The 16,947-nt window shown below is 43.7% G+C and overlaps 1 protein-coding gene across 5 annotated transcripts in view; it reads left to right on the forward strand.

Annotated features, from left to right (window-relative positions):
- Positions 1-16,947, forward strand: part of tbxas1 (thromboxane A synthase 1 (platelet)) — a 283,372-nt gene that overhangs the window by 246,270 nt on the left and 20,155 nt on the right. For all 5 annotated transcript variants that reach the window (XM_078220257.1, XM_078220256.1, XM_078220255.1 and 2 more), the window contains 2 exons: positions 12,997-13,085; positions 14,151-14,288. In XM_078220257.1, the coding sequence (XP_078076383.1) occupies positions 12,997-13,085; positions 14,151-14,288 (227 nt within the window). The remainder of the gene's footprint in view (positions 1-12,996; positions 13,086-14,150; positions 14,289-16,947) is intronic.

Below are 16,947 nucleotides of genomic sequence, written 5' to 3' on the forward strand. Positions count from 1 at the left end.
TATATCCAAAGATGCTGAAGGAAGTGAGAGTGGGAATTACAGGGGTGCAGGCCATAATCTTCTAATCTTCCCTAGACTCAGGGAAGGTGCAAGAGAACTGCAGAATTGTAAATGTTATGCCGTTGTTCAACAAAGGATAGCCTCAGCATTTACCATGCATTTACCTTGGCTAATCCACCTAACCTATACATCATTGAACATAAAAGGGCAATTTAGCATGACCAACCCACCTAACCCTCATGTCTTTGAACTGTGGGAGGTAACCAGAGCACCTGGAAGAAAACCATGCAGACACAGAGAGAATGTGCAAACTCCACACAGTCACCCAAGGCCAGAATCAAGCCCGTGTGCCTGGCGCTGTGAGGCAGCAGTGATAATCACTGTGCCGCCCACCTAACTATTCTAATTCCATTTTCCAGCATTTGGCCCACAGCCTTGTATGCCTTGGCATTGCAAGTGCACATCTAAATACTTCTTAAATGTTATGAGGGTCTCTGCCTCCACCACCCTTTCAGCCATTGAGTTCCAGACTCTCACCACTCTCTAGGTTTAAAAGATTTTCCTCACATCTTTCTAAACCTCCTGCCCCTCATAATTTTATACATCTCAATCACGTCTCCACTTGGACTCCTCTGCTCCAAGGAAAACTGCACTAATCTATCCAATCTCTGTTCATAACGAAAACTCTTCAGCACAGGCAACATCCTGCTCTTAAACTCAACGGGTGGGAATTTCCGGCTTCGCTCGTCACAAAACCTGAAAATCCCACCCGAGGTTTCCATGGTCCGACCCTCACCCGCTCCGATTCCCGTGACAGGTGGGACGGTAAAATTCGCCCCATGTCTCAGCTAATAAAGGAAAGTATACCATATGCCTTCCTAACCACTTTATTCAATTTATCACTGGTGGGCAAGCTCGAAGAAACAATCATTCGGGCTAGAAATAGTAGTCACATGGAAAAAATAGGAAAAGACATGGTTTTTCTGAAGGGGAAATCATATTTAACTAACTTGCTGGAGTTTTTTGAGGAGGTAAAGGAAAAGATATAGAACCCTTACAGTGGAGAAGGAGGCCGTATAGTCCATCGAATCTGCACTGACACTCCGGAAGAGCATCATGCCCAGCCCCACCTTCGTCGCCCTATCCCCGTATTCCCATGCATTTACCACAGCCAATCCACCTAACCTACAGATCTATGGACACTAAGGGGCAATTTAGCATGGCCAATCCACCTAACCTGCACATCTTTGGGACCAGAATCGAACCTGAATCCCTGGTGCTGTGAGGCAGCAGTGCTACCCACTGTGCCACCGTGGTTAGATGAGTTAATGCTTTTGATGTAAACTTTCAAAAGGCATTTGAAATAGTGTCACACAATCGAATTGTGAGAAAAGTTATAGCTCATGGAATAAAAGGGACAGTATCAAAGTGGGTATAAATCGGCACGGTGGCACAGTGGTTAGCACTGCTGCCTCACAGCACCAGGGACCCTGGTTCAATTCCGGCCTCGGGTCACTAACTGTGTGAAGTTTACATGTCCTTCCTGTGTATGCATGGGTTTCTTCTGTGTGATCCAGTTGCCTCCCACACTCCAAAGATGTATGGGTCAGGTTGATTGGCCATGCAAAATGGCCCGTTAGTGTCAGGAAGATTAGCAGGGTAAATATGTGGGGTTGCGGGGATAGGGCCTGGGTGGGAATGTTACATAAAAACATAAGAACTAGGAGCAGGAATAGGCTATCTGGTCCTTCGAGCCTGCTCCGCCATTCAATAAGATCATGGCTGATCTTTTCGTGGACTCAGCTCAGCTCCACTTACCTGCCCGCTCACCATAACCCTTAATTCCTTTACTGTTCAAAAATGTATCTATCCGTGCCTTAAAAACATTCAATGAGGGAGCCTCAACTGCTTCACTGGGCAGGGAATTCCACAGATTCACAACCTTTTGGGTGAAGAAGTTCCTCTCAACTCAGTCCTAAATCTGTTCCTCCTTGTTTTGAGGCCATGCCCCCTAGTTCTAGTTTCACCTGCCAGTGAAAACAACTTCGCTGCTTCTATCTTATCTATTCCCTTCATAATCTTGTATGTTTCTATAAGATCTTTCCTCATTCCTCTGAATTCCAATGAGTATAGCCCCAGTCTACTCAGTCTCTCCTCATAAGCTAACCCTCTCAACTCCGGAATCAACCTAGTGAATCTCCTCCCTCCAGTGCCAGTATATCCTTTCTCAAGTAAGGAGACCAAAACTGTGCACAGTACTCCAGATGTGGCCTCACCAGCACCTGATACAGCAACATAACCTCGCTGTTTTAAACTCCAACCCTTTAGCAATGAAGAACAAAATTCCATTTACCTTCTTAATTACCTGCTGCACCTGCATATCAACTTTTTGTGATTCATGCACAAGAACATAAGAACATAAGAAATAGGAGCAGGAGTAGGCCATCTAGCCCCTCGAGCCTGCCCCGCCATTCAATAAGATCATGGCTGATCTGATAGTGGTTTAGTTCCACTTACCCGCCTGCTCCCCATAACCCTTAATTCCCTTATTGATCAGAGATCTATCTACCTGTGACTTAAACATATTTAACGAGGTAGCTTCCACTGCTTCAATGGGCAGAGAATTCCAGACATTCACTACCCTCTGAGAGAAGAAGTTCCTCCTCAACTCTGTTCTAAACTGACTCCCCCTTATTTTGAGGCTGTGTCCTCTAGTTCTTGTTTCCTTTCTAAGTGGAAAGAATCGCTCTGCGTCTACCCTGTCTAGCCCCTTCATTATCTTATATGTCTCTATAAGATCTCCCCTCAGCCTTCTAAACTCCAACGAGTACAGGCCCAATCTACTCAATCTCTCCTCATAAACGAACCCCCTCAACCTGGTGAACCTTCTCTGTACTCCCTCCAAGGCCAATATATCCTTCCGCAAATGAGGGGACCAAAATTGCACACAGTACTCTAGTTGCGGCCTCACCAGTATCTTGTACAATTGCAGCAAGACCTCCCTGATTTTATACTCCATCCCCTTCGCGATAAAGGCCAACATTCCATTTGCCTTCTTGATCACCTGCTGTACCTGCAAACTGAGTTTTTGCGATTCATGCACAAGGACCCCCAGGTCCCTCTGCACAGTAGCATGTTGTAATTTTTCACCATTTAAATAATAGTCCATTTTGCTATTATTCCTTCCAAAGTGGATAACCTCACACTTGTCAACGTTATACTCCATCTGCCAGATCCTCGCCCACTCACTCAGCCTATCCAAATCTCTCTGCAGACTTTCCGCATCCTCCACGCAATTCGCTTTCCCACTCATCTTTGTGTCATCCGCAAACTTTGTTACCCTACACTCGGTCCCCTCCTCCAGATCGTCTATGTATATGGTAAACAGTTGAGGCCCCAGCACCGATCCCTGCGGCACGCCACTAGTCACCAACTGCCAACCAGAAAAGCACCCATTTATTCCAACTCTCTGTCTCCGGTTAGATAGCCAATCCTCAATCCACACTAACATTTTACCCCCAAATCCGTGTACCTTAATCTTCTGCAGCAACCTTTTGTGAGGCACCTTATCGAACGCCTTCTGGAAATCCAAAAACACCATATCCACTGGTTCCCCTCGGTCAACTGCACTCATTACATCTTCATAAAAATCCAGTAAATTCGTCAAACATGACTTTCCCTTCATGAATCCATGCTGCGTCTGCTTGATCAAACCATTTTTTTCCAGGTGTCCTGCTATTTCTTCTTTAATGATGGATTCCAGCAATTTCCCAACTACGGACGTTAAGCTAACCGGCCTGTAGTTACCCGCCTTTCGTCTACCTCCTTTTTTAAACAGTGGCGTCACATTAGCTGTTTTCCAATCAGCCGGCACTTCCCCAGAGTCCAGCGAATTTTGATAAATTACAACCAACGCATCTGCTATTACTTCTGCCATTGCTTTCAGTACCCTGGGATGCATTCCATCCGGGCCCAGGGACTTGTCTACCTTTAGTCCCAAGCACTACCTCTTTAGTAATAGTAATCGTTTTAAGGACCTCACCCCCTACAGTCCCACGACCGTCAATTTTCGGTAAGCTATTTGTGTCCTCTACAGTGAAGACCGACACAAAAAACTTGTTTAAGGCCTCGGCCATTTCCTCGTTTCCCATTATTAAATCCCCCTTCTGTCTTCTAAGGGTCCAACATTTACTTTAGCTACTCTTTTCCATTTTATATATTTGTAAAATCTTTTACTATCAGTTTTTATATTTTGTGCTAGTTTAGTTTCATAATCTATCTTTCCTTTCTTTATCACTTCCTTAGTAGTTCTTTGTTGTTTTTTAAAGCTTTCCCAATCTTCTAATTCCCCACTAGTTTTGGCCACTCTGTACGCATCGGTTTTTAATTTAATACTCTCTTTTATTTCCTTAGTTATCCACGGCTGGTTATCCCTTTTCTTACATTCCTTCTTTATCACAGAAATATATTTTTGCTGAGTACTGAGAAAAATCTCCTTAAGAATCCGCCACTGTTGCTCAGCTGTCCTATCAACTAGTCTGCGCTCCCAGTCTACATTAGCCAATTCTGCCCTCATCCTATTGTACTCCCCTCTGTTCAAGCAGAGGACACTGGTTTGGGACCCTACTTTCTCACCCTCCGTTTGTATTAGAAATTCAACCATATTGTGATCACTCATTCCAAGAGGATCCCTCACAAGAAGATCATTAATTTTACCTGTCTCATTACACAGAACCAGATCCAAGATAGCTTGCACCCTCCTAGGTTCTGTAACATACTGTTCAAGGAAACTAACCCGACAGCATTCTAAGAACTCTTCCTCAAGTCCACCGCGTCCGACTTGAGTCAACCAATCAATATGCAGGTTAAAATCCCCCATGATTATTGCTGTTCCGTTTTTGCACGCATCCATTATTTGCTTATTTATAGCCCGACCCACCTCAAAGTTATTATTTGGGGGCCTATAGACCATGCCCACCAGTGACTTTCTCCCCTTAGGTTAAAAAGTAGGGTCATAGGTTAAAAAGTAGGGTCACTAGGGTGGCCATCTCTGGGCTGCTCCCAATGCCTCGTGCCAGTGAGGCTAAGAATAGGGAGTTGGTTCAAATGAATGCCTGGCTAAAGGACTGGTCCAGGAGGGAGGGCTTTATTTTCATAGACCAAAGGGAGGTTTTCAGGAGAGGATGGCACCTGTACAAGAGGGAGGGGTCACAACTAAGTTGGAAGGGCACAAATATCCTGGCTGGGAGCTTTGCTAGTGCAGTTCGGGGGGGTTTAAACTAGTATGGCAGGGGGGTGGGGATCAAACTATTAGGTCTATAAGTGTGGTGACTGGGGACGAGCTTGGGGCTGGGACAAGGCTGGCAAAGAAGAAGAGCACTCTGGGGGAGGACGACCTCACTGAGCCTGGGGGTCTGGAGTGCTTATACTTCAATGCAAGGAGCGTAGCAGGTAAAACAGACGAACTTGGGGCCTTAATGCGCACGAGGAATTTGGATGTGGTTGCGGTGACAGAGACTTGGTTGAAAGAGGGACAAGACTGGCAGCTGAATATTCCAGGGTACAAGTGTTTTAGGCGAGACAGAGGAGGGGCCAAAAGAGGTGGGGGAGTAGCGGTATTGGTTGGAGAGCATATTACAGCGGTGCAGAGGGAGGACAATTCGGAGGAGTCGTGTAGCGAGTCACTCTGGGTGGAGCTTAGAAACAGGAAAGGCGCAGTCACTATGTTGGGGGTGTACTACAGGCCCACCAACAGCCCAAGGGAAGTGGAAGAATGGATATGTCAGGAGATACTGGATAGGTGCAGGAAATATAGGGTTGTTGTAGTGGGAGACTTCAATTTCCCTGGTATAGACTGGAAATCGCTGAGGGCAGGGACTCTGGATGGGGAGGAATTTGTAAAATGTGTACAGGAGGGTTCGTTGGAACAATATGTGGACAGCCCAACTAGAGAGGGGGCTATACTGGACCTGGTACTGGGGAATGAGCCCGGTCAGGTCTTCAAAGTTTTGGTTGGGGAACCAGAAGGACATATTTCACACAGAGGGTCGTGGGGGCCTGGAATGTGTTGCCGGGCAAGGTGGTGGAGGCGGACACACTGGGAACGTTTAAGACTTATCTAGACAGCTATATGAACGGAGTGGGAATGGAGGGATACAAAAGAGTGGTCTAGTTTGGACCAGGGAGCGGCGCGGGCTAATTGTTCCTTGTTTCTCGTTTCAAGGCTTCATTCTATGATCATCTTGCTGGTGCCAGTACAGAGCGAGACTGCGGATAGTTGGGAACCTGTCTCGGGGGCAGGGAATTCATATGGTGTTCGTGGAAGTGGAAATGACTAGGGTTGGGAAACATTTTCCGATCAGGGCCATTGTGATCTCCTGGACTCGTTTCGATCGCCTCAGGGGGTCGGAGAGGAATTTCCCAGATTTTTTTTTTCCCCATATTGGCCCTGGGGTTTTTCACTCTGGGTTTTCGCCTCTCCCTGGAGATCACATGGTCTGGAATGGGGGGGTGGGGGTGAGTTAATAGGTTGTAATGAACAAAGCATCGTAGCTGTGAGGGACAGCTCGGTGGATAGGATATTGGTATGTAGATAGGCTGGAAAATTGGGCGGGGATCCTGGATTCAGGATTCAATCCTGGACCGGGGAGCGGCGCGGGCTTGGAGGGCCGAAGGGCCTGTTCCTGTGCTGTATTGTTCTTTGTTCTTTGTTGTTCTTACTATTCCTTATCTCCACCCACAACGATTCCACATTATGCTCCTTAGAGCCTATATCGTCTCTCACTACCGCCCTGATGTTATCTTTAATTAATTACAAATCATCTTTGTAAATCGTAAACAATTGCAGTCCCAATACTGATCCCTGAGGCACACCACTAATCATTGATCGCCAACCGGAAAAACACCCATTTAACCCTACTCTTTGCTTTCTGTTAGTTAACCAATCCTCTATCCATGCTAATACATTACCCGTAACACTGTGCACCTTTATCTTATGCAGCAGTGTTTAGTGCGCCACCTTGTCAAATGCCTTCTGGAAATCCAGATACACCACGTCCACAGGTTCCCCTTTGTCCACCATGCACATAATGTTCTCAAAGGATTCCACCAAATTAGTCAAACATGACCTGCCCTTCATGAACCCATGCTGCATCTTACCAATGGGACAATTTATATCCAGATGTCTCACTATTTCTTCCTTGATGATAGATTCAAGCTTTTCTCTACTACAGAAGTTGAGCTAACTGGCCTATAGTTACCCGCCTTTTGTCCACCTCCTTTTTTAAATAGTGGCATCACATTTGCTGTTTTTCAATCTGCGGGAACCACCCCAGAGTCCAGCAACTTTTGATAAATTACCACTAGTGCATTTGCTACTTCCCCCACCATCTCTTTTAGTACCCTGGGATGCATTCCATCAGGGCCAGGAGACTTGTCTACCTTTAGCCCCATTAGCTTGTCCAACGTTACCTCTTTTGTGATAATGATAGTTTCTAGGTCCTTCCTGCCATAGCCTTCTTGTCATCAATTTTTGGCATGTTATTTGTGTCTTCCACTGTGAAGACTGACACAAAACACCTGTTCAATGCCTCAGCCATTTCTTCATTTCCAGTTATTACACCCCCCATTCTCATCCTCTAAAAGACGAATGTTTACTTTAACCACTCTTTTTCATTTTATATGTTTGTAAAAACTTTTGCTCTCTGTTATATTCTGAACTAGTTTACTCTCATAATCCATCTTACTTTTCTTTATAGCTTTTTTTCGTGGCTTTCAGTTGACCTTTAAATATTTCCCAATCCTCTAGTTTCTTACTAATCTTTGCCACTTTGTATGCATTTTCTTTCAATTTGATGCTCCTTTTTTCCTTAGATATCCATGGCTAATTATCTCTATTTTTACAGTCCTTCCTTATCACTAGTATATACTTTTAGCTGAGCACTGTGAAAAATTGCTTTGAAAGTCCTCCACTGTTCCTCAATTGTCCCACCATAAAGTTTTTGCTCCCAGTCTACCTTAGCCAACTCCTCCTTTGTTTAAGGACAAGACAGTGGTATTAGATTTTACCTTCTCACGCTCCATCTGTATTTTAAATTTAACCATATTGTGATCACTTCTTCCAAGTGGAAGAGGACTGTCGTCGGTGCAGGCTCAATGGGCTGAATGGCCTTCTTCTGCAGTGTATGAATTCTATGATTCAATAAAATTGGCTGAATAATCGGAAGCAGAGAGTAACAGTCAATAGATATTTTTCAGGCTGGAGGATACTTTGTAGTGGTGTTCCCCAGGGTTTGGTATTTGTGTCTTTTGTTGATTTTTATTAATGATCAAGGTCTTGGTGTGCAGGGGACAATTTCAAAGTTGGTGGAGTGGGCAGATAGGTGGCAGATAAAGTTCAATGCAGAGAAGTGTGAGGTAATCCATTTTGGTAGGAACTATATAGAGAGAAAATATAAAATAAGCAGTAAAATGTTTAAAGCGGTGCACGAGCAGAGGGTGTATATGTGCATAGATCATTGAAGGTATCCTCAGCTGGAATATTTTGTACAATTCTGGACACCACACTATAGGAAGAATGTGAACGTATTGAAAAAGTTTACAAGAATGATTCCCGGTATGAGAAACTTCAGTTATGAAGATAGATTGGAGAGGTTGGGACTGTTCTCCTTAGAGGCAGGAAATGCTCAGAGGAGATTTGATGGAGATGTTCAAAATCATGAGGGGATTGGGGAGAGTATATAAACAGAAAATGTTCCCACTCGTAATAGTTTCAAGAATGAGAGTGAACAGATTTAAAGTGATTTGCAAAAGAAGCAAATGTGATGTGAGAATAAAACTTTTTTTTACACAATGTGTGGTTTGGGTCTGGAATGCACTGCCTGGAAGTGTGGTGGAGGCAGGTTCAATCGAGCATTAGATGATTACTTGAATAGAAACAATGTGCAGGGGTATGGGGAAAAGGCAGGGGGATGGCACTAAACCATGATGCTCGTTTGGAGAGCCGGTGCAGGCACGATGGGCCAAATGGCTTCCTACAATTCTGTGATCTGCCATGTATCTGTCAATTTCACCCATCTGTGATCTCCTTAAGTCTCTTCTTACCTTCCTCACGGTTTACGACATTTCCAAATTACCAGTCAATTGCAAAATTATGGATTGTGAAATTATGGATTGTGACCCCAGGCCCAGGTCATTAATATAATAAAAAAAAACAGTGGTTTCAACACCGATTTCTAGGAGGCATTACTGTACACTTTCCTCCAATCTAAAAAATAACCATTGACCACAATTTTCTGTTTTCTCTCCCTTCATCAATTTCATATTCAGCCGGCCACTGAACCCATTCCCCCTTTAACTCCATGGACTTCGATTCTACTAACAAGTCTATGACGTAGCAATTTAAGAAACACCCTTTGAGAATCCATAAATAAAACCATAGAATCCCTCCAGTACAGAAAGAGGCCATCTGGCCCATCGAGTCTGTACTGACTCTCTGAAAAAGCATCCCACCCTGGGCCCTCCCCACCACTCAGTCCCTGTAACTCTGTGCATTTACCACAGATATTCCACCTAACTTACACATCTTTGGACACTAAGGGGCAATTTACCATGGCCAAATCACCTAACCTGCACACCTTGGACTGTGGGAAGAAACCAGAGCACTTGAGGAAATCCATGCAGACATAAGGAGAACATGCAAACTCCATGCTGTCACCCAAGGCCAGAATCGAACCTAGGTCCCTGGCACTGTGAAGGAGCAGTGCTAACCCTCATCACAGCTCTCCATTTCTTCATCAGCACCAGTCAACTTCCAATAATCCTGCCATTAGAGTTAGAATGTTTTCAGCTAATATCTTGTGCTGAGCCAGTCACTGACATCTAATCTGCTGTGTGATTAAGCTCCGAGTCCTAATTGAAAAAGATGCACAGATCACACCACAAGAGCAATGTCAAAATGCACCTGCGAAATGATAAAATAATTCTGATTTTGAAAAATAAATGCATATTCTTGGTATGTTGAGAGGAAATTTTAAATTGCAATATCTTAGCCTTACAGAAAGTGCATTTCCAAGACCTGATAAAGATAAATGGCTTGAAAGAGATTTTGCCATAAATTATAGACTCAGCCCATAGATCAGAACATGCCTGAATCACTTATCTTATAACATACTGCAGAAATAAAGTTCCTTTTTATCCCAGCAATTTTATAAATCTGTTTCATTGAACAGTAAAAAGCTAGGTTGCTTTGGTACCTTGCCAAGTGCAAGATGCAGTAGGCTAGCTGCTTAGGAGATGCATTTATTCATACTAACAATAAGAGAGAAAAGACCATTAGCCCAATTAAAGACAATACAAAATTCCTAGAGGACAAAAGGCATGGGTTCATCTAGTTCACTTTCTGCCATCCTGATAGTCACATGGTAAAATAATGATGGGGTTGTTGACTAATTATTAGCAACAATATTGGAATTCCCCAAGGCATTTCACTGGGGCATTATAAATTAAAGTGGCACAAAGCCACATAAAAAGATATTAGATCAGACCACCAAGAGCTTGGTTAAAGAGATAGACTTTGAGAAGGACCTTAGAGGAGGAAAGCAAGATAGAGAGATGGCGAGGTGTAGGAAGAGAATTTCAGAGCCTGGGGCTTCGACAACCAAAGGTACGGCCACCAATGATGGAGTAATTACAATTGGTGATGCACTAGAGGCCAGTATTTGAGAAGCGCAGAGATCTTGGAGGGTGTGGGAATGGGGTATATTGTATAAATAGGGAGGGGGGAGGCCATGGAGAGATTACAAAACCAAGGATGAGATTTTATAATCAAGGCCTTGCTTGATTTGGTGCCAGTATACATTAGTGAGAACAAGGATGATAGGGAACAAGACTTGCTCCAAATTCAGACACAAGCTACAAAGTTTTGGAGAGTTTACAGAGGGTAGAATGTGGGAGATTGGTGCATTGGAATGGTCAAGTCTTGAGTAACAAATGCATAAATGAAGGTTTCATCAGCAGACGAGCTGAGGCAGGGTGAGGTTCCAACGGTGAAATGTGTGAGCGAGAGAGGTGAGTGTGCGAGTGAAAGGTGTCGAGTGACAGGAAGAAGGTAAGAGTCAAGTATTACTGAATAAGATAACTTTTTTAATTATAATAAATGTATACATAAAAGAAATAGTAAAGCCTTTTAACTGTTTTTGTATGTTTGTACCGATTGCACAAAGCAATCAGTTTTTTGTGGTTGAACTCTTCAACATAATAAGACTTTTTGTTAGGGGTTCCATCAGTACTCTTGGGAGGTCAAAAGAGTTCCATGGCTGGAAAAGTTTGGTAGACTCATCCTAACAACAACAAGCATTGGAATTCATAATCCCACAAAGAGTGCGTGACCACTTGTATCTGTCAATCAAACTGTGAACTAGCAGGCATCCCACTGTGACAATGGATGGTTGTGAAATCAGTCATGCAGAAATGGAAACCCTCAGGCTTGTGGCAACAGACAGTGAAATAGCAAGCAATCCTTTTTGTTAATAGTCCAGACATTTGTTTTCAAAGATTTGAAGAGCAAGACCTTTAAATGCCTTGATCGTTCCATTTGACAAGTGCTTCTGAAAGTTTTGACAGTTGATTTTGACAGGTCTGTTGACTGTTCCAATGAGTTTGACGATAATTGGTTTATGCACGTTTTACGCACATTCATACCTGACTTTAACAATTCCAAAGGGCACCTCACCTCCATCAAAGGGCACCTTTCCTCCGACAAAGGTGTCCTGGTGCCAGATCAAAAGGGATACCTTACCTCCATAGGCTAATCAAACACATCCATAAAGTTCAGGCCTGCTCTTACCTGGTTAATCTGCACACTTTGGGTTTCACACAACTGGCCTACCAAAATCCCACTTCATTTGAGGTGGCTGATGATTTAAATGGCCAGATACCCCAGTAAAATGTGCATGCATGAAACTTGCCCCATTCACATCCCCACCACCAAATGGGATGCGTCATGTTTGGGACACGATTTATGAATTTTGCCAATTCTGCCATCTTCGCCTTGATGGAGAACAAAAGTCTGTGCCTATGTTTCAATACTTCTGATGATTTAACGTTGCAAGAATTTGGGGCAATTTATATTCAGCAGTTGTTATCAATTTTGGCTCATGTGGGATTAAATTCTGAAAGTGAGTTGAAGCCAGTCAGAGCATCTCCCCAGAATGGTGGTTATCGCATGCAACATCAAGTTGAGACAGTGAGGCCCACTAACACATTCCAGAGACAAATTTGGATATAATATGTTAGGAATGCCTCGCTCATTTGACTTCAGCAAGAATCCTCGACATTCCTGCACAATATGTTTGCCATTACCTTGGTACCATAGCAGGGTATAAGGGTGGGGGTCTTTGATTGGCAGCTCAATTAACCAATCCCATGATACAGAAGGCTGAGGAATGATCAGACATCAAATTTTAGAACAAGGTAAGATGCAGAATGGAGCAGCATGGAATGGAAGACAAATGCAGCGGGCAAGAACCTTCCTCTTAAATGCAACACCAACTTGTTTCAGAGAACCTCTAGCCTGAATTTTGCCTTCTTTGTGGACTAATGAGATGAGCTTTGTTACTTCCTATGTTAGAAAAAAGTAACAAAAAGTTAAAACTCACTTTGAACATTATTCTGTTAATTTCCATCTCATATGTCAAATAGATCAGGTTTATAATTGATATCCTTTCGCTGGGGTTTTCATCTATCCACCCTCTGAAAGATGTGAGAAATCACTATGGGGATGATGTGCGATTGCAGTTAACAGAACAAGACCTATCCTTGTTACACCACCAGATGACACTATCATATGACTGATTTTGGATAGCAATGGTGAAATTGATTGCACTGGATATAGAAATCACTAAACCCAAGAGTAAATCTAGTGCAAACCGGGAATTTGCAACAAAAGATTCAGCGAAAATGGTATTATCCATTAACTCATCATTGTAAATCTTTCAGACCACCCCTGATTATAACAACGTGCAGAACTTACCATATTTAGACATGGTGATCTCGGAGTCTCTACGCATGTATCCACCTGGAGTCAGGTAAAAAAAACATGGTTCTTGAAACGATTATGGTGATGAGGGCGTTAAAAACCCTCCTAAAAATTTTGTTAATTCATATTACCTATCTTTCCATTGAATTTTGTACAGGCAGGATGTTTTAATGTCTTGTTAAGGCAGTGTTAATGTCAAGGCAGTACCTTCATGTTAATGTATCAGTAATGTTCTATAACAAAACAAAGTTCTACCCTAAAGGAAGTATTACGGGTATAGACATCATATGGTACACGGCACTGCTAACTTTTTTTTATCTCTAGGTTTGATGCTTACCTCTAAGCTATTTTGATGACAACTTCCTCATCCCTATCCTTTCCATTGCTTCCTTCTTGGGCATCACAACTGACCCCAGCCCTGTCCTGCTTTCTTTTCCTTTACGTATAAAACAAAAGGTAAACCCTATAATAAGCAATCACTCTATTTAGAATGAGAACAAATAGCTCCTCTGCTATAGCAATCAGTTAGTCCCACTCCTCTACTTTCTCCCCCTACCCATGCGAACGTTATCCCTTCAAGTATCCAGTTTCCTTTTGAAAGTTACTGATGAATATGCTCCCACTGCCTTTTCTGGCAACACATTCTCTATTATACCTTCCCACACGCAATTAAAAATACTTCAATATCCTTCTATTCTTTTACCAATTATGTTAAATCTAAGTCCTCTTGTTACTGACCCTGTTGCCCGTGGAAACAATTTTTCCCTATCAAAATTCCATGTATCTTTGAATACCTCTATTAAATCTTCTCTGCTCCAAAGAGAAAAAAAAATGTACCCAGGTTTCCCATTCGTGATTGCTATCCAGTAACCTCTGTTAGAAAATGTCTGTGTGTCTATGAAGAGCATATGGTGTTCATGTAACCATGCCAGACATTAGTGCCTTCAGAAAAGGAGAGGTGAAAACTGGTCAAGGTGACAGAAGCTGATCTTCGCTCTCCTGGGATGGAACCAGGGAGTGCAAAGACCATAACTGACAACGATTATGATACATGTTGTCATTGTTTGTAAAGATCAGAGATGAAATAACGAGCTTTTTTGTTGGCCTGCTGCAGGTTTGGGCGAGTGTGTGAAAAGGATTGTTTGGTGAACGGACATTTAATTCCAGCGGGGATTACTATAGAAGTTCCTGTTGGCGTCCTTCACTATGACCCCGAATACTGGCCGGAACCAGAGAAATTTAAACCAGAAAGGTACGTGACAACCAATGATTATAACTTACATAGTGCCTTTAACATAGTAAAATGAGCTGAGACACTTCACAAGCATGTTATCAAAACTGACCTTGGACCAAGGAAGGAGATATTAAGACAGGTGACCAAACACATGGTCAAAGAAATCAAAGAGCTAAGGAGCATTTTTAACACTGAAAAGTTGCATAGACCCACATTGTACCAGCAACAAGACAAATTATATTCATAAAAACATTAGCCGTGGGCATAAAGGCATAAAAGCCATTTAACCTATTCATTGACCAAGCAGGTTATATGTTATTTCTCAAAATGTTATTGTGTCATCTGGAAATATTCCTGAAGTGTGTCCAGCCTCAAGGTAGACTATAATTGTACCCAGTTAATCGCTGAACCATGGACACATCCGTTCTCCAGTGACAAGACTTCACAAGTACTGTGAACCCTATAGTTCCTGCACTCCACAAAGCAGATGCCACAGGGTAATAGTGAAAAAATAAAATCCCTCACAAAAACTGGGCTTTCAATGGCCAGAGCTACTCCAGGGCATCCTCTAAGACCATCGGTAGTTTTCCCCACTGAAAGTCAGCAGCCTTCCACAGCCATGCTGCAGTTACTGGGGTGTGTTGTTTAGAAGCATGAGGCAAAGGCCTAAGATAAACACTAAGAGATTGCACAAGGGTGACTGGTTAACATTTGTATGCATCATGGCAGGATTTAATTTATAAACATGAGTTAGAATGTTGATTTTGTGAGGGATTTTATTTTTCCGCTATTGCCCTGTGGTGGTCAAGTGACAGAGGGAAGGTAAGGTGGGGGACTGTTGGTGAATGGGGGGGGGGGGGGGGGGGGGGGGGTGAAGGGAGGGTGAAGGGAGGATGAGTCAATTATGAACAACCCAGCCAAAAGAGAAAGTGTTGGTTGACTCTTTCTTTCCTCCTCCTCCTCCTGGTCCTTAGCTGTTCACTGCTCGTCATCAAATGCCTCTCAATTTGAGGATAAAATCTCCTCAGGATTGCGAGTTTCTGCCATGTCTTCATGTGACTGAACTGGCTGATTTCTGACCCTCAAACCTTGGGCACATAGGGCATAATGTCCCATGAATTGATAGGATCTGGATTGCAGGATTTCCTCCTTTTCTTCTCTGCTGCTGTTCTGTCGCCTCATTAGGGCGCGTGGACTCTAATTATGGTACTGTTTCATGGACAAGTTGTAGCTATTCTGAACAATTGGTAGAAAACTCCTCTCAATCATTAATGTTGATGTTACTGTGCTTCAAGGAGTGACTTTGAAGTATTTTTATTTGTCCTCCCCTGGAACGTTGGCCATTTTTAAAAAAAGGACCTGGCGCAGGAAACGTTTTTCAGCCATCTGAATACAGCTTTCAGTCCATTGAAGTTGATTTTTCAGGACTTGAGCTTGAATGCTTGGCTTCAACCAGGATACTAGTGTTTGTTTGATGGCCTTCCCTTTGAAATCAGGAGAATTCAGTAGAGGCATTGCTAATGAAATTTCTCTAGCGCTCTTCTGTATTGCTGATACACAGTCCAGGACTCACTACAGCATGGTGGTGGCAACAACTACTCTGTACACTGGAAGCGGGGGGGGGGGGGGGGGGGGGTAGGGAGTGGGGAAACAAGCATGATTACGGGAGAGAATCGTACCCATTTTTCGGACGAGCTCCCAGGCGCAATCGTACGGCACTTAGAAAGGAAATGAGATGAAGTGGGATTCTCACCAGTAGGCGGAGTTGACAGAGCTTGTTCTCCTTGGAAAGACAGAGGATGAGGGGAGACTTAATAGAGGTGTATAAAATTATGAAAGGCATAGATAGGGTGAACGGTGGGAAGCTTTTCCCCGGGTCGGTGGTGACGTTCACGAGGGGTCATAGGTTCAAGGTGAAGGGGGGAGGTTTAACACAGATATCAGAAGGACATATTTCACACAGAGGGTCGTGGGGGCCTGGAATGTGTTGCCGGGCAAGGTGGTGGAGGCGGACACACTGGGAACGTTTAAGACTTATCTAGACAGCTATATGAACGGAGTGGGAATGGAGGGATACAAAAGAGTGGTCTAGTTTGGACCAGGGAGCGGCGCGGGCTAATTGTTCCTTGTTTCTCGTTTCAAGGCTTCATTCTATGATCATCTTGCTGGTGCCAGTACAGAGCGAGACTGCGGATAGTTGGGAACCTGTCTCGGGGGCAGGGAATTCATATGGTGTTCGTGGAAGTGGAAATGATTAGGGTTGGGAAGCATTTTCCGATCAGGGCCATTGTGATCTCCTGGACTCGTTTCGATCGCCTCAGGGGGTCGGAGAGGAATTTCCCAGATTTTTTTTTCCCCATATTGGCCCTGGGGTTTTTCACTCTGGGTTTTCGCCTCTCCCTGGAGATCACATGGTCTGGAATGGGGGGGTGGGGGTGAGTTAATAGGTTGTAATGAACAAAGCATCGTAGCTGTGAGGGACAGCTCGGTGGATAGGATATTGGTATGTAGATAGGCTGGAAAATTGGGCGGGGATCCTGGATTCAGGATTCAATCCTGGACCGGGGAGCGGCGCGGGCTTGGAGGGCCGAGGGGCCTGTTCCTGTGCTGTATTGTTCTTTGTTCTTTGTTCTTATTAATGCCGAGAAAATGGCTGCAGAATGCTAGGGGTGCTATC

Source organism: Mustelus asterias, chromosome 9 (genome assembly GCF_964213995.1).
Source record: "Mustelus asterias chromosome 9, sMusAst1.hap1.1, whole genome shotgun sequence".
In the NCBI taxonomy this organism is placed as follows: domain Eukaryota; kingdom Metazoa; phylum Chordata; class Chondrichthyes; order Carcharhiniformes; family Triakidae; genus Mustelus; species Mustelus asterias.